Source organism: Melitaea cinxia, chromosome 9 (assembly GCF_905220565.1).
Source record: "Melitaea cinxia chromosome 9, ilMelCinx1.1, whole genome shotgun sequence".
NCBI classification, from domain to species: Eukaryota; Metazoa; Arthropoda; class Insecta; order Lepidoptera; family Nymphalidae; genus Melitaea; species Melitaea cinxia.
This window is the reverse complement of record NC_059402.1, coordinates 8,852,597-8,871,703: the sequence shown is the minus strand read 5'-3', so window position 1 is coordinate 8,871,703 and position 19,107 is coordinate 8,852,597. Positions and strand designations below refer to the sequence as shown.

General features: G+C 34.3%; 1 protein-coding gene across 1 annotated transcript; it reads right to left on the bottom strand.

Moving 5' to 3' along the window:
• Positions 1-116: 116 nt before the first annotated feature.
• Positions 117-19,000, bottom strand: LOC123656399 (protein alan shepard). Its single transcript, XM_045592089.1, has 9 exons — positions 18,966-19,000; positions 6,169-6,449; positions 6,014-6,072; positions 5,217-5,341; positions 3,568-3,762; positions 3,308-3,454; positions 1,373-1,627; positions 882-920; positions 117-760 (listed from the first exon to the last, which is right to left on the bottom strand). The coding sequence occupies exons 2-9, from the start codon at positions 6,417-6,419 to the stop codon at positions 626-628; spliced, it is 1,206 nt and encodes a 401-aa protein (XP_045448045.1). The 5' UTR covers positions 6,420-6,449; positions 18,966-19,000; the 3' UTR covers positions 117-625.
• Positions 19,001-19,107: the final 107 nt, after the last annotated feature.

Genomic DNA, 19,107 nt, shown 5'->3' with positions numbered 1-19,107 from the left:
TCATTGTATAATATAGGTATTAATAATCCGGATTGCACATAGTTTGTTCAATATCATTTTAAATTATTCTGCAAGATTATATATTACTTTTATGTTAAAAAAATAATAAAATTTTCTTTTCGAGAATAAGTTTAAATTTTTTAAAATTCAATCAAATTAAACTATGCTAAAATAAATACCTAACTATCTTAAATAATCGTGTCAACATGTTGAAAGCCTGCCCCTAAAATCTTACATTAAAATTTTCATAAAACAATAATAAAATTATAATGTAAAAACACATTTAAAATTGAAGCTATATCTATATATCAAATTCCTCTCCTCGAACCGTCAAAAGACCTCATCAAAACATCACAGCGAATCGCATGTCCTGCGTAAAGCCAAGGGGGTCTTAAAGAAGCCTACCAGAAAACATAAATAATCGAGGCAATAGTGCCAAGAAAAATTGGGCTTATCAACTACGAGCGCTTACGACACGAGACGTCGTGTCAAAAATAGCGTAGCTTTCGATGAAGTCTATAACGGCCGCAAATTAAAACTAAAACAAATTAACATTGTAAAAGTCACAGTTGCTTTGATTTTTTGGCTCGTGTACAGTATGAATTGTTGAAGCATGGCTTATGGTCTACTTTGGGGGCGGGTACGGCTGGTAGGCCTCGTCGGGTGACGCCGCGGTCGACGCGTGCTCGCTCTCCATCGGCATCTGGATGATGGGTGGAGTCGGCCCCGTGAAGTACTGGTACGGGTGCGATGTGAAGTACTGAAAAACAAAACGTTCGTCTTCATTTCAATCCATATAGTACGAAACAAGCGATTGAACAGCTCAGTTTAAATTGCGTTAAGCGGTTTGCGCGATCTTATTGGTGTGTTTTAACACTCACGTATAACTCATTTTCCGGCCTTAAGCTGTCCCAGTTTACCTGGAAAACAGAGAAAACCTTCAGTCGTTTGTTTTTTTGTTTGTGCTGACTGATTTTCATTTGTTCATGTAATGCGGCCGGAATATTATATTATTTATTGGTTCATTCGCTATATTAAATATTTGTATATTTGTGTTTATTATATTTGTACATGTAAAGAAAATTGAAATGCCTAATAATTATATCATTTTGACTGACTGATTTCATAATATAATACTTCAGTCAGTCAGTCTTTTTTTTAGTTTCTCTATTGACACTCAGTTTATCCGGCTAATTTCAAAACCGGTAAGGCTGATTGACGCTACTTCCACAAGATGGTTTTATTCAGAGAAGTCAATTTTTTTATAAATAATATAGAATAATAATTTAATTTACACGTCAACGTCACGGCTCGCCGTCAATATAATTATGTATATTTGATAGAATATATGCATATAAGATAGGCAACTAACGTATTGGCTAGGCACAGTGTCGATGGGTATGTGCGCGGGGTGCGGCGCGTGCGGCGCGTGCGGCGCGTGGTGCGCGGGGTGCGCGGGCGGGATGAGCGCGGCGTAGGGCGCCAGCCAGGCGGCCGGGTGCGCGGCGTGGTGGTGGTGCAGCTGCGGGTGGAAGGCCGCCACACCGTACACGCCGCCGCGGTACACGCTCGCACATTCCCCGCCCGCGCCAGCTCCGCTTGCGTACACACCGGTTACGCTCATCGCCTGCAACAAGATCGACGTTTAAAGATTTCGAGTATAACATAGGTATACACTTCCCCAAGCTCGTGTCAGCAAACAGTCAGTTCAGCCTATCGTAGTCCCCTGCTGGACATAGGCATTCCATGTTCACGCCAGACATCTCAGTTTTCCGCAATCCTCACCAAGGCGCCTCAGGCAATCTTACGTTGATCGTCAGTCCAGCGGGCTGGAGGGCATCCCACACTGCGTTTGCCAACATGCGGTCTTCACTTCAGGACACATCTGCTCCAGCGGCCAGCGACACAGGTGACCAGCCCACTGCCACTTTAACTTGCTAATTCTAAGGGTTATGTCGGTTACTTTCGTTCTCTCGCGGATAGTCTTATTGCTGATCCTATCTTTGATAGAGATCCCAAGCATAGCCCGTTCCATTGCACATTAAGCGACTTTAAACTTTTGGGCCAGTCCCTTCGTCAGTGTCCACGTCTCGGCTCCGTATATTAAAACAGGCAGGAAATGCTCGTTTCAGGCGCATTGCTCGAAGGCTTTTGTTTTTAAGCATTGCGGAATCTTCGAAGTGAAGACTCGACGAAGCCTTCCAGACGCCACCCAGTTCAACCAAATTCTCCTATCGACCTTCTTCTCAAGTTATTGCTGCCTAGTTGGATGGTATGGCCTAGGTAAACATAATCCCGAACAACTTCGAGAAGGGTATCATCGCCCGATATCGGGATCGATATGACTTGGTTGTTAAACATAATTTTCGTTTGTCCAAGTTCCAGAGAACCCAGGACAGCCCAGGTCTCGACAGGCTTTCTCATAGTCCATGAATACGTCCGATATTAAGAAGGCAAGTAAAATTTGTCGAAAGCTAGTCAAGCTACTTTTAACAGTAGCTTAGTAGTCGTCTATTAACTTACTTTTTTTGTACGTTTGTGGTATGGTTGTAGACTATCCCCCCTTCAATATCCACAAATCACGTCTGTTTTTTTGTGCAAAGTATATTGAAATTTTCAGAATATTATCTCTCAATACAGATACATTCTGATAAAATTTTGGATAATTAAGCATTGTGATACAAATTCAAGACAGACGTCAAGGATATGTGGTTGTTAAATACACATGATTTCTCATCACAGCCCCTAACAATCACGAAATATCACAAGGATGAGATGATTAATGGTCGACTCTTAAAGATTTATTTTCTTATAAAACTAGATCAGCTAACAAGCGTACGGCTTACCTGGTGATAAGCAATTCCATTCATCCATCTATCAACACTATAGGCGATTACCATGGCTTAAAGGTTTTTGCAACATCAGAAGCAGTACAAATGCGTTGCCGACCCTACCCACGACCATCCCCAGGAGCACTGGCTACTTTACTCACCACAGGAACACAACACTCCTTGAGAGCAGTGTTATTTAGCTCTGATCTTCTGTAAGATTAAGAGTATGTCCCTAGTCGGGCTACTCTAAATTTTAAGCAGGATTTTTCTGTAGTGTCCTATTACCTCAATGAAATTTCAAGATTGCGAGTGTGTGACTGTTTACCGGTTACAAGATTGACCTATTCTCGGATTCAAAATTTGGTACTTTTTTTTAGTTTCGAAATCATTAGCTTAAATGTAGATAATAATTTGTCGAAAGCTATCTGTGGTGAAAAACAATACAATAAATGGGAAATAAAATTCTATTTTTATACCTGAGTGATTGATTCGTTATTGTCTCGCCATGCTCGGCCGCCATTATCATTTTGCTTATTGTATAAAGCCTTTTTCTTATTGCCACCATCAGCAAACTTTACTAGCAAAGGCTCTTTAGCGCCTGGTATTGGGTTTCCATTAAACATCTGTAAAAGAAAAACATTTTTAACTATATAAAAATATCTTGTAAACGTTACGGTATAAGTATTGGTGTTGTAAGTTTTTATTTTATTAAAACATCTACATATGTATGTCTCACTTGGATAATCTGCTCGCATTTTTCTCTAGACTCCATTCTTGCAAAGCCAACTCCTTTGCTATGACCATGGGTATCTCTAAGAATCCGCGTAGACACCACTTGACCAAACTTAGCCAAAAGTTGGTCCACATCGTTTTCCTTAAAGTGCGGTGGCAAGTTAGCCATGTAGAGGTTGGTGGGGTCTTGTTCCTGTTGCTGTAAAACGCACGAAACATATTCAAGCAAATGTTCCAAATGACTGGCACCGTGATTACCTATTCTTGGATTAAGAATCTTTTTTTTTTAATTATTAGTTTTATACAGCTGCTACTTTTAATTTAATGTCAATTTATAATCTATATAAAATCATTTAAATATGAATATAATGGAAAAAAATCTTTTAAAAAGTTGTACGTAATAAAATTTTAAAAGAGTAATTTTTCTAGAAAATACTATGAATCTAATATTCTTTCACGTTTAGTTAGTAAATCCTCAGAAATCCAAGGTTACTTCAGAGTAAATTGATATTAGCTTGAAGCTAGCGTAGATTATCTAGACACTTAAGCCAGCTGTGACGTAAATCAGCGGATTGGATCTAATATGCTATATTATTATTATTATGTAGGTGTTATCAACGACATGGGCATATACATCAGCATAGAGTTTATGAAGCTTGTTATAGTCGCATACACACTAATTTAATATTGAAAGCATAGAAATACCCAGAGCCCAGTAGCGAAATACATTGTTATAACGCTGAAGCAAACGATAATAGTATAGAATTAACAGGATGAAACAATGTTTGAAGTAAGTAAGCGTTATATTTGCGCTGAATCTGCGTACCATTTAAAGGGTTTGTAAATACTTACAACACGTTAATGTCACACGGTTCTCTTTGAGAATATGTCGATACCATATTATCACGTGATGATCCCCAAATTAAACTGATAAATGAATGATTATATACTTTTTAAATCAACTCCTGTGATATTATTAACGCCCGTTTAATGTCAATGATCTGAACTCTGGTCCTACGTCAAGCTAAACAGGATCCAAACATCTAGAGTCAATATGTGACTTACACGGTATCTAAATATATTGATTTCCAAATACGAAACAGGACATTGTTGCTACTATATGCAAAGGTAATTCAAATCTAGCAAAACAATTACAGTATATTTATAAAACAACACGGCTTTAAAATATTTAGATATTATAGCATTTGTTTAATAGTAAATGGGGTAAATACTAAAGCTATAAGTAAGGGTAGGCGGATTAAAGGACTGGACTTGAGAGGTTCTTTGGGACACGATAATCCATTACCGACGAAGGATATCATTAAAATTGAAATCATAATAAAAACTTTCTTATTTTATGAGTTTTTTCTTCTAAGCCCAATTTATTTTTAAACAGATGTAAAATAAGTTCTTTATTTTCTTTATTATCTTATTTTTAATATTTATGTGAGTTCGTATTAAATATGTCTTTTGTTATTGATATGAATAAAATGGGAAGCCGTATAAAAAATATATAGGTTATTTGGTACAAATTTTAATTACTCTGTATGGTTGATAATTAATCGACAATTTTCGACAAGTGTCGTGATATTGGATGAGCGGATAGGGAGCAGGCGGTTAGTCATAATAGTATTACTTGCATGCACAACGTACACGGTTCAGTCTACGCAGGAACCAGATACCCACTTTAGCCATCTGGGCCTGAACACCTTTGGCTTGTAATCCTTTAACAGCAGCCTCCGCTGATGCGATTGTTTCAAAATCTACAAAACCGTAACCTGCGAAAATAAAAATAATATGCGTGTATAGTATAGGTGGAAATGGGTAAAATGAAATACGTCCATGAAACCGGTGATTCATGCTTCATATAAAAGGATGTCTAATTGAAACAATTACAATTTACAACAACTAGTTAGAGGAAAAAATTTAATGTTATTCTAATGAATTTAGCTTACTTTGAATTTGAGCAATGAGAGGTGAGAAAAGAACAACACTGTGAAATAGGTACGTGCGTTTCTTATAAAAACAAAAAAAAAAAACATCAGAATTTAATCTCGTCCGTGCCGAAGTGCGATATGGTGATGTTGTTTAATAATGATGAACTAAATACATCGATACATGATAAATAAGTAATCTTAAACAAGAATATATCATAAGTAATGCTTAGACTGAAACTAGTGTTCGTGCATAAATTGGAAAAATTCTCACCATAGATGAATTAGTTTAATGAAGGTATATGGTATTCTAGAAAATATTAATATAAATTCAGTTACAAAATTATTACTCCCTATGGAATATGTACGAATATCTCAATAGATAAATACATAATTCTAAGATAAAACAATACATACGTGAAAGCTATGCTCAGTTAAATATCAGAAGTAATGTCGTGGTATAGAAGGATATCTATGATAGTGTAAGAAGAAGGAATGCATATGAATGTTGATTACCTTTACATTTATTCGTATTTTTATCCAATATTGCTTTTGTTGAAATAATGTTGCCATACCTGAAATTGAAGGATTTAACAATTAAAATAGGATAATTTAAAAATTTTACTTAATTTTACTCTTAGCGAGTACTTAAAATTTAAATTTTGACTTACATTTGGCACATTTGAACGAGGTCCTTATCGGTGGTGTTTTGGCTGAGACCGCGAATGTACAGGTTGGTGCGGCTGAGTTGCTCGCCGGAAGCACCAGTCGTGGATGCGGACGAGGCGGGAGGCGGGGGCGCCGTGCTAAGGCTAGTGGAGCGGGTCCCGCCAGCCGAATTGGACGAGGAACTCGACGCCGTGTTAGCCGGCGACGCCGCTGTAGGCACCCGAGAGCCCGTTGCTCCGCAGCCGCCCGTCATGGTTGTACTCGTGAACTGCAAAAATAAAGTCTACATTACGTTTTACGTCGTGTGTCCCAGAATGTGATATTTATTGACTTATTTTTGAAATTATAAATATGACGTATAATGTTTAAAACGAATGATGATGACTTTACCAATAGTACCGACTTTTTTTTAATAAAGAATACAAAGAGTATTGTCGATTTTTATCGCAAATGATTGCTTCGTTAGAAACGTGTAGAGGATCAAGTCGTTAGTTATTTAGTTCGCTGGTAATGAATAGGGACGGGTAATGAACGCATGTCGATTCCAAGCACGCGTCCTTAATCGACTCGTACGTCGGACAGACCAAGTCAGGAGAAGTCAACGGATTACGGTATGGATTGCACGTGGTCGAGCCACACTCATTTACGGGGAAACAGTTACATGAGGTTAACTAGTCGGCATTCTAACCACAGTGCAGGAAATACTGCGGTACTCAAATTAACTGTGCATCTACTTGTTTTACTAATAAATTTTAATATATAATTGATGCTAACAAAACATTTATGCTATTAAAACAACAAAAGGAAATTATAAAAAAAATCGAATCGAAGATAAGGCGAAATAAATTTGCACTAAAGCGTTGTATAAAATACTAGAAAGTAAATGTAAAGAAAACATGCACTATAATTTAAATATCTCGCATGAGTTTCCTCCAGAAGTCACGATCGATCGCAGCTAAACGGGTTAACTGTGAAACGTACATTGTAACAGAAAATTTATTCGCACCATTAGTATCTATGGAGGTACATTTCTACATGTTGTAGATATTTGCATTAAGTTAACATATTAAACCCATAAAATGTGGTGTCGTTTATACGAAGAGACACGGAGCGATAACCCATGTAAGCGAATTTGTAGTAGATACACGATGTATTGTTCGTGACTTCGATATGTTCCTTGTGTACCAGAAAAATATTTGAAAACACTGATTTCCGTATTTATAATTATTTAATATGAATCAACTTATGTATTTCATTTGTTATATATAATATATATAAATCTCGTGTCACAATGTTTGTCCGCGATGAACTCTTAAACTACTTAACCGATTTTAATCAAATTTGCACACCGTGTGCAGTTTGATCCAACTTGAAAGATAGGGTATATTTTGTTTTGATATATGTAATTGTTATATTTAAGAAAAAAATAAGGCGATACGAAGTTTGCCAGGTCAGCTAGTTATATAATAATATCAAGTAGCTTTTTTGACTACACATAGTATATCTGATACATAATCATATATAATATACTATCTGTGCCCCCGACAGAGACAGACAGACAAAAATTGTAAAAAATGTTATTTTGGATATGTACCGTGTACCGTGTGTTTTTTTCAATATTAAAAACAGACACTGTAATTTTATTTATTTGTATAGATAATTCTCACGTTATTTATTCACCTGTAATTGTGACAATTTGACTGTATTAAGTGCTTAAAGGTTTTATGTTTTAGATGAATCATGCCACACACTTGGTCAACTCAGTGTTGGTGTTTATTTATGAGTAATTTTCGACTAGATCATTTTAATATCTACTATACTATAATCTGCATAATAGTCATTTGCTTTTCGTGTGCCATTAATGTGCAGACGAAAGGAGTGACGACGACACAACCAATCATTACTTCGCAAAGTTTTGATGGGACACATTCAAAAAATATTGGTAAGCGCGTCTTCTCAGAAATCCTTAATATATTACGCCGCGGCTTATAAGGATAAATCTTTGAAAAGTATTTAACGAGAATTCCCTCGTACCGTGGTCTTGCAGTGTAAACTCAAATAACTTATATTAATTTATTGGCAAGCAAAATCCTTATCTTATTTCAATATTACCTATACGTGTTATAAGATACGTAAATATATTTCTTATAACTTTATTACACAAATAAAATATAGAATTTAAAAATAAATACAAATATATATTACGTATAAATATGCAAAAGCTGCTTTATCGCTTGTAGCGATCTCTGCCAGGCAACTTTAAACAACATTAATTTAGGAAAAAGTACCGGGAAGAGTATGGATACAAAACAGTACAAAATTATTATTTGCTTTTTAAAGAAAAATAGGAGATGTAAAAATAATTTTAATTGTACTTAGGTATATATATACAAATGTTTTATATCTTTTATTCGTCATTAATATGCGGTTACATATAATTCAAATAGATGTCAAGAGCACAATAGTAAGTTAAATGGAAATAAAAATCTCTGCTCGTCTACCTCGAAATACGATTGGAAATTGAATATTTGAATTTAAATATCGTTCAAAAGAATTGTGATAGTTTCATTTTTGATTGTCACTGATCAAGTTGAAGATTAAAAATACAATAGCCTATTAGGTTGTATTTTGTGCATTTGTTACGTTACTAAACCGTCTGCAGTAACAATTTGTGTTAGACTTTCTCACCTTTAGCTCATTTTACTTTAAGCCTGTTTACGAGCTATTAAAAAAAAAGAAGTTAAAATTTGAGAGCCATTGTAGTCAGGAGTCTGTAGTGTATTTTTAAGTGTGGGGTGCTAGGATATAGCTAGGGCTTGCAACAAGGCTCGTAGAAGAGCTCTTGGCTCTCTTGAAGGGTTTTATCACCGTTTACTTAGGGAGAATGTTGGGAAATGAAGACTAATTCACGAGTTTAAGTGAATTTGCGTATGGAATTAAGATACTGGGTGAAATGAATGGATCTTTTTAAAACTATAGGTATTACATGTACGCGCGTGTGTATCATTATTCCATGAAACCTAGTGTGCTAAAAATTGTACAATTATAATTATAGTTCACTGTCCAGTAAAACAAAATGGTGATGCTCTCAATTAATAGAATGAGAAAAGCTAGACATAATAGATTACAACCTGCTTCTATAATTGGTCGTCAAAAGGAATAGTACCTTTCGTCGAAATTCTATCTATTGTAGGCAAAATCGCTAATCTCGTTATTAGGAATAGACCATAAGCGATTGACGATTTTTTTTACGAATATTACGGTAATAGTGAAGAAATTTCACGGAAAATATCAAATGGGCCGAGATGAACCAGTGGAAAGAGCACGTGAATGGAACACACACAGCTTCAAGTTAAAATACAGGCTATCATCACCTAGTTTTCAAGTGCATAATTTCCTTTAAATTTCAGCTCTTGCTCAGTGTCAATATTGTAAGGAGACTTGTATGTCTGTCTATTCACAGTAAAGTCGCGTGACGGATCAGCCCTTGTGGTTCATAGGAGTCTTTTATTGTACATATTATTAGTAGGACATTGTACATACATGTTACAATACAGAATATCAAATGTCTGCTAATGATGTATAAGTTGATTTGTGAAAAAAAAACGAATTTAATATTTTATCTTAACTGTATTGTTTAAATGTTATGATGCCAAGTTACTTAGAAAGAGATACTTGCAAGAAACTCAGTATAATCTTATGATCATTAATTGTTATGATTGTCTCCGTGTCTAATGTACTAATGTAGTATGCAAGGTTCAATTAGACAGAGGTACCCTTAAGGTGGATTTATATTTGACTGTCGTGTCGTGTCGTGTCATGACGTGATGGCTAGTGTTTACATTATTATGTCGTGTTCTGACGCATCAGAACGATATTTTGAATCAATACAGCCGCAGCTCTAGAAAAGGTCAAACGTTTGAAATGTTCTTCTATGAGTCATCGGATTCTGATTCAGATTTTGAAAAAGACATTCAATTTTTAATGCTTGCAACTCTTTGAAAAAAATGAAGAAAGTGAAGGAGATTTTGGATTCATCCAATCAATAGACAAATATTATAAGTATATAAATATATTATATTGCTTATATTTTATATTATAAATAACATTATATTGTCGTACAATTTCAATTAAGTCATCCATTTTTAAGTGCCAAATAAACTATTATTAATAAACTATATTTACAAATCACGTAAATAAACAAGCGACGCTGATGCTTCATAACACATCACTGTTCACATTAATCTGACGTGTCGTGATGGCGCCGTTTTAGCAACCCCCGCAACCCGCTTATCTGACGTGAATCGGGATCGGTTCTGATGCGACACATCAGATGCCATCACGACATGACACAACACATAAATGTAAATATTGTCATATAAAATGTATGATACCGATTCTGTTCTGATGTGACACAATATACACAATATAAATCCGCCTTTAAACAACGAGATACACTGATACCATTCTAGCACGTATACCTACATATAAGCAGTACGGCTAACTGATAATCACTTAAGGTTTGATGTAAATAAAATTATAGTTAATATATTTTATTGTTGTAAATAATTAGTGGAATCGTAAGATATATTCGGAAACGGTATTACAAAATTAAGATCTATAAATACAAATTATATAGGTAGATATAATTTTATTAACTGTGAAGTCGTTCAGTCTTGCGTATATTTTATTTCCATATTGAACTTAATATTTAATAATAGTTTCAACGGGATATTTTTATCAGGATTCCAATTATGCACTTTACAACATTTATTATGAACACATTGAAAGCGGAGGCGATGACGTCACGCGAGTCGGGGAGGATGGGGAGACCGGACTCAACAGTTGGCCTGGCTCGATAGCGCAGCGCGTGCGTGTGGTGCGCGACGTCACATGGCCGTCACGCGACCACGCTGCATTAAATCCGTCGTTCATATCTGTGCTCAAAATTGACCATTTCGTTCCAATTTAATTAGGAAAACGGAATCAGTGCGAAACAGCCGTTTTTAACGAGTTCCATGAAATTTTGTTGAATAAACACAGACAGGAACGGCCCGCTATTTACAGGAAGCTTGACGAAGTGAAACATAAATCCCATTCAATCTATTTAAATTGAGCGCTCCATTTGTTTTATCGTTGAATCAATCGGAGTATCGGTAAATCTATTCTGCGTTGACTATTACGAGCCTTGTACGAAGCTATTTGTGTGTCTATACAATGCACTTTATTTGTCATTATAAATGTTTCTAATATTTGAATCTTATACGTTTTATTTCTGACTTCTTTACATAGAACTCTTTATTTACTTACAAAAATGTTTAATTCACTTATGGAGTAACTTATATGTACTAAGACATTAATAAAAATTATTTATAACGGGAGTTGTTACTGGCATAATCTATGTGGCACTTGGAAAACAATTTCTAAGTGGTCTCTAGCTAATGTAAAAAAAACGCCCATAAGAACAATGCATGGAACGCAAGATTTGTTTATCATTGACATAAAGCCTAACACGATCCTCCTAAAAGCGGTACGGTTCTAATAGTAAATAAAAAGGTATATAGATAAATTAATTAATGTAGGTATTTATGAATCAAATATATAAATAAATAACGCATCATATTATAATAATACCTACCTTACCACAATGAACACAAAAAGGAAATAACAAAATTTTGAACGCGAAACATGCATAAGTTACTCGACGTAAGAATATAAATATCGACAGCTGGCGAGGATCCTTCGGATATTATGATAATTTAAGAGAATCAACTCTTTATCCCACAAAAACCATTTTGGTAAAATCGGATCCAACCCTAATCTAGAATATGAAACATATTTTGAAGAATATTAGCCTTACGTAAAATTATAACGTTCAATGAATAAATATATATTTTAAACACATTAGCAAATTGTCACATTGAATTATCTAGAAACTATCTTGAAAAACTACAAATGAGAAAAAATTACCGCACTCGAGGGACGAGGGTCACCTTAAGAGGGAGAATGGACTTTAGCATTCGTCATGGCAGAAATCAATCTAATTCTTTGAATGACAGATATCAGAAAGCCTTGCCTATTTATATTTTCACTCATAGTTCGGAGGGTTGCACATATGGCATAAAACCCCGCCTCATTGTACTAAAATAAACTGTAATTTACCAGTCAACAAACTCGTAAGAGCTTGTTACGGGATTACTCAATAAAATATAAAAATAGATTTAAATTATACAACGCAATAATTGAGTTGTCTTAAACAAAAAAAAAAAAACAGACTTCAATTACATCGACAATTAAGATAAGTAGTAATCAGATCTAAATGAGACATGACAAGCATTAGCTTTCGTTTAAAGAAAGAATCCTCAAAATCGGTAAACCCAGTGAAAAGTTGTGCGGTATAATACAATGTAGGTTGACGAAAAAATAGTCAAGTAAATACGCATTATTAGATAGCTAGAAATGTTCTCGTCAAATTTCAAATTTAAATGGGGCCAGTCATGACAAGCAACACCTTTCGATTAAAAAAAAATCATCGAAATCGGTCCACCCAGTCAAAAGGTCTGAGGTAACATACATAAAAAAAGCAATTGAATTGAGAATCTCCTCATTTTTGGAAGCCGGTTAAAAATAAAATTTATGAGATGATAAAAAAAATTAGAATTCATTCGATCGTCAAATCGTCGATTTTTTTTATAATTTCATTCATACTCGTATAACTACAAAATTTTTTCGTAAATAGAAATAAATCCCTGCGGAACGCTGACTGTGTGGTTGGATATATAATACCAACAAATGACGGACAATGATTCGATATCTATATAATTCGATATATATGGAATAAATGATTCGATAAATGTGACGCGAACAGCTAATGCATTATTTAACTGTCGATCTCTCAAAAAATACCGATACGTTATCTGCTAAAGATTTTTTTCGTTTCTTTAATACGGATTAGGTATGTCATTGTGAACACGTCTCATCATTTTATGAAAAAAAAAACTTTGATCCCTTTTACCAAAAACGTATTATCCATTTGAGGTAGTCACGTTCGGGAGAGGGCACGATGAATCTAACAAGCTGCACGTTGTAACAGTTCTGACGGTTGACATATAGTAGCTATTACTCAGGTGGTCACAGATACTTAACCACTATTAAAACTATCCGGCCTAATCAAATTCCTAGTTGGGCAATTGCTTTAAAATAATTCAGTCCATTTATTTAAGAACGCGAGTAATATTCTTATTTGTTTAGTAGTTACTCATTGCTGGTATTGTAATTAATAAATTGTAAAAAATATATGCTACTAATGCAGGTTATGGAGTTAATATATGAATATAATATGGGTTTCACTTTTTTTTCCAGATACTGTTAATAATTATTAAGAGTCACATCTCACAATCTAAGTTATAAAATCAATCCTGAGTATTGTCATTCTTAATACAAAAACATTACTTTAAAAGTAGTTTGAAATCGTCCTGGTTGTAAAATTAACTCAGCTCTAAGTCGGTATACTATAAATAAACTATCTCAAGCGTTTAAACGGTTAAAAAGCGAGTGTTTACTGTATACTGAAGTTGTAGCATAGAGCCGATGAACAGACCGACACAAAAACCAAAAGAAACAAACATTTTAAATTGATGGATTTAAAACCTTCCGAGGGAATTACTGTTATATATAGTTACTAGCTGACCCCACAAACGTTGTTTTGCCATATATGCTCTTAATCCCCCTAATCCCTTATAACTTAGGGATATGAAAAATAGATGTTGGCCGATTTTCAGACCTATCCGATATGCACACAAAATTTCATAAAAATCGGTCCAGCCGTTTCGGAGGAGCATTGTAACTATACGAGTATTGAGGAAGATTTAAGATTATTGTAAGACAAATTTTATCGCTGTAATACAATCATGCTATCGCCGGAACAAATTTCACGACTTACTATAAAATAGTTTTAGTTGGTGTTCCTGTTTAATAGATAGCAGTTATAAGTTATCGCTTATTTGTTACTTATATATGATTCTTTCATCAAAAGTTTACGGCAATAAATGGAGAGTATTGAATAAGTTTGCTAAGGCTGCTACGTGAGAGACGGAAAATGATAAAAAAAACTTTGAAAGATGTTTCCTGAGCCTATGTATTATATCGTGATAACATTGTTAATGAAGAATTGCGGGGGCGACGGTGTTATTCGAAGTAAATTCTATTTATACATGATAAGACTTTAATATAAGTTGAAAAAATATGTACTCTACATATTTAAAGCATAATCGTATTATAATTCTTTTAGCTTAGCATAATTTTTGTAATATTTAATGACTAACAGTTGTTTTTTTTTTTCGCAAAAATTCTTTGTTTTTAATTAAAGTTTTAATTAAACAGTACAGTAAAGTGAAAAGGTTTATATGATTTGTACAAAACACAGTATTACAAAAAATAAACTTTTTTATGTACCGCATACTTTTAATTTATTGTATTGGTGTTTTTTCCCTAATAGCGACATATAGGTATATAAATACAAATAAACTAATCCTTGAATAAGTTCTAATAAAAGTCATAGAGGTCTTTCGTGCACTATAATAAAACGCAGTGTTACTTCCGGATTAAGCACTATAGCGCGGAACGCTAAAAAGAGTTCAGCGACGCTCGGCCAAGAGATAAATCCTGAAGGAGACGGTTCGTAATAAAACACGTACGATGCGGGGCGCTACATTTTATTTCAGAAAGCGATAAGGATGCGAGAAATTCCTTTTACGAGATTCTTGCGAAGGGGAGGAAGGGGTGCAGTGGAATACTGTTCGTGTGCGACATCTGGTTTATGTCGGCGTTGGTTCGTAAACTCGGCGAGGGCGGAGCGCCTGTCAGGTCTGTCTCGCCGCTCAAATCGTTCGATGCACTGTGACAATGATCAATGTACTGTAATTACTCACCACAGATATACGTTAACGAAAGCTCGAAACCCGAGTATTTTAATCACTAGTGATGTACGGTTCCCCTTCTGTTCGACCTTTACGTCTCGTTATTTATCTCTTTATACTTTATTTATTCGTCTCTCAGTTGAAATATGAACACGTGTCAAGGTTTTATTTTTAATATTTTGGTGCTATATCAGTTGTGTCCAAACAAATACATAAACAAAGTAAAAGTCAATTTGTTGTTGGACTTCTTTCTAGACGAACATGAACGTTACTACATTTACAGAAGCCTTTTCATTTCCTTAGAAAAGTCTTAAATTTTCGAATTAAAAAAAATCTTTAGATTTTATATTTTCCATACTGAAAAATAATGGTTGAAATGACGTTTTAAAAATTAAATTAGATTCCCGTATCAGTATAATTCTGATTTTTTCGTATTTTATTCACACTCTGTAAAAGCATTCACGGTCCGTAGCCTAGCATTACCGTTTATAGGGGATTGCCCATCAGAACCGTGTACTGAAGTAGCCAGTAATAACGCTTGTTGCCTTCTCATTTCCACTTAACCCGAATGGGGTTGTGTAAATAAGGAGCTTCAGCGTGTTACTCTTATGAGATATGAAAATTTGATATTTTTTATTTCTGTTATATATTTATTTTTTACTTAAATTTTATAAACGTGAATGTTTTTATGTTCTAGAACACGTTGAACTGTTGTCTTTTTTACTACAATATTTTCATGTTACCAAATGATTTTACGCACAATGTACTATAAAGTTACGTAGAAATTAATATTTAACTTTTAAATTTAAGAGAAGTTTATAAATTCTAAGCGAAATAATGAGATTCGTAGATGTGCATCAACCAACATATTTCAATGCATTACAAAGATGCGAGTGTCAAAAATCCATTTGTAATAATAATTACATACTTCAAATCTGAGCTTCAAATATAATATGTAAATAGGTTGGAGTCTTTTCGTATTTTCGAGTAAAAAGTTGCAATAAAATCTTTTTGGTTATATTGTTTGTAATTGCCTGGTTTTGATACCATGAAAAGGTGACATTTTAAAAATTAAATGAAAAAGTAAAAAACAGTTTACCGCCACTTTTCATTTATTTCAGTACCGCCAAAATGGGTGAATGCAACGAAGAAATTCGGTACATTTTAAAGTTTTACTTAAATAAAGGGAAAAATGTGACTCAAGCCGCGAAAAATATTTGTGACGTTTATGGGCCTAAAGCAGTGTCACTAAGAGTAGCACAAAATTGATTTACACGTTTTCAGTCAGGAAATTTTGATGTCAAATATGCATTTTGCTATGGTCGCCCATTTGGGAATAAACGTGACGATATTTTTGGAAAAAGTGGAGCTAGATCGACATTTAGTTACGATATAGCTGAAGATCAGTGAATTGACCATAAAACAGTTTTGACCCATTTGAAAAAAGCTAGCTGTATAAAAAAGCTCTATAAATGGGTAGAATATTTTTTATACAAAAAAAATCGTAATAGGTGTAAAAATCCGTTCTTAAGATCTTATAAACTCTAACATTGGGATTAAAGATAGCTGGATTAAAATTAAAAAACTATAGTTTAATTACGCGTGCTTTGAAAAGATCTTAGGAGAACAAATTAACATATTCGTTTGAAAAACAAAATAATAATAATTTAAAAAGTATAATATTTTTAATAAAGTGTTATTTTTTAATCACTTAATATATTTTATTAAACATACTTTTACTCTGTTTTTATTAAACCTTTTTAGACTATATTGAAATGTAAGTAACGATGGTACGTTCTCAATATTCGAAGTCTCACGCTTCCATCGAATGAGTTCCGGTGACACTTAGTGTTGCTGTGTGGACTTTATTATTAAGTCTAACTTGTGCATTAACTAGTTTTATGCAAATCATGATACAGACATTAAGTGCTCCGACGAACATTAATCACGTTATATTGTTAATGTTTATGTTTTGTATGAGGGTTCAGCAGACGCGGTTAGCCGAATTGATGGAGAGAACTTCCCTCTTAATTACTTGCTCCAAGTCTGACTAAATTAAAGTAATTTCGAATTTCACTTCAAGATACAACGCCTTGCAGTAAATTGTTTATAAGTATAAATGAATAAATCATTTAGCCTGTCTTAGTACACATCCTCAAACCTAGTGGATTATCTGTATGAAACTATGAATACCGAAAAGTTATAGAGTTCGTTTGTTTCTTTTTTTTATATATATATGAGGATCTATTCGGGTCATTATTTAATATGATTTTTTGTTTTAGAATGCCCAAATAGGCACTTTAAATATTCAAGAAGGTATGTAGGCAGGATATCACGCAACGATTAAAAGACTCCTCTGCGGTAACCATAAACACCAACTCGAGCGAAACAGATATTCGTCTACTAAGTTTTAATTTTATTTGAAGATTTTTTTTTTTATATTTGCTTACTTATCATCCGATTTACACAAATCAAGCATATTTTCGAAATGTTTTATACTGCAATAGACTACCGTTTATCAAGATAGTCTCTATCGTTACTCTAATGAATAAATAGTCAAATCCTAGTCCCAGGATAAATGTATTTGTTAACGTTTTGATATATTGCATAATAATACCGGACAGTGGAGTTCACGCCGAGTTTGACATTAATTGTGGTTGGCTATAAATTAACTTATAGCTATTCGCATAGTTTATTAGTTAAGCTCCCACTTTCCACTATGTATCGTGGGAATATAGAGATTGATAGGACGCTAAGCGAAACCACAGAGAAGCTTTCCTGTCGAGCATACATTTCACAAATTAATGAGTAACACGAGTGACTAAAAAGGTGTTTGTGTAGAATGCAAACACTGTGATTGAATGCAAGTATGCATAAAATGCGACTCATTGTGTTAAATTCTTGAGATAATTTAAAATTTAGATGTGAGGGAGATCTTATCGATTCTTATTAACACGTTGTCGTCTATAATTAATAAACGCTTCACACTCGACGGCTTCAAGTAGGATGTGAATCCTGTGTCGAGGGTCCAGAAGCATATATAGATATAATTATTAGTTTCCAAATCACAACAAACATAGCATGTATAAAAATATTTAATGTGCGGAGATGGAATCTGCGAATGTTAAGAATGCTATAGCAATAGCCAGGTGTTGTAACCACTGCGCCAACGCGTCGTCAATGAATGTCACTTAGTTGTTATAGACATCAAAAATATATTAATTTACAGATCCGTCATTAAAATGTAATAAGCAATGTAATTTACTACTACACATAATAATTCAATGACATAATTTTTATTAAGGCCGTTTATGTTGTCAAAATCAAAATTATAAGGCTTATATATCTAAAATTTAACTTTATATCTGTAACAAAAGATGAATCAGTCTAGTTTTTTATATTATTAACCGTATAAGTCATTTATTAATATTAAAACAAAGAAAATTTGAGCTGATAGCTGCTTGAAATATCAGCAATTGTAGTAACAAAGTTTACATAGAATGTAGGTATGCACTAGTAAGTGGTTATTTTAGGTACATATGTATAAAAAGTCATATTTTGTTAATAGCTTATGAATTGAGGAAAATGAATCCTAAAACTCTTAACAATAAGTTTATTAACTCTTTAACTTACTATGAAATACAACTTTGATTAATTTACTTCCTGAAAGCATAACTAAACTGTATAGAAAGCATCTGAGTGAAGTTGCTTAAAGCATCTTATTGCTAATATATTTGTAAGGCAAAGTTGGTACGGCTACTATACATATTCTAAAAATAAAGCATTTTACGGCTGATATATTTTAATCCTGATATATTGCTACTTAATATTGTAACGCAGACTTGTGTACGGTTACTATAGACGTTTTTAAAAATGTGTACCTGGTGTTGCGCGTAGGGGCTCGGCGCCGCCGCGTAGGGCTGCGGCTGCGGCGGCGGGTAGCGGCAGGGCTGCGGCGTGTAGGCCGCCGACCACTGCTGCGTGCCGCCGCGGAACTGCGCGCCCGCGCTCGCCATGCGCGCC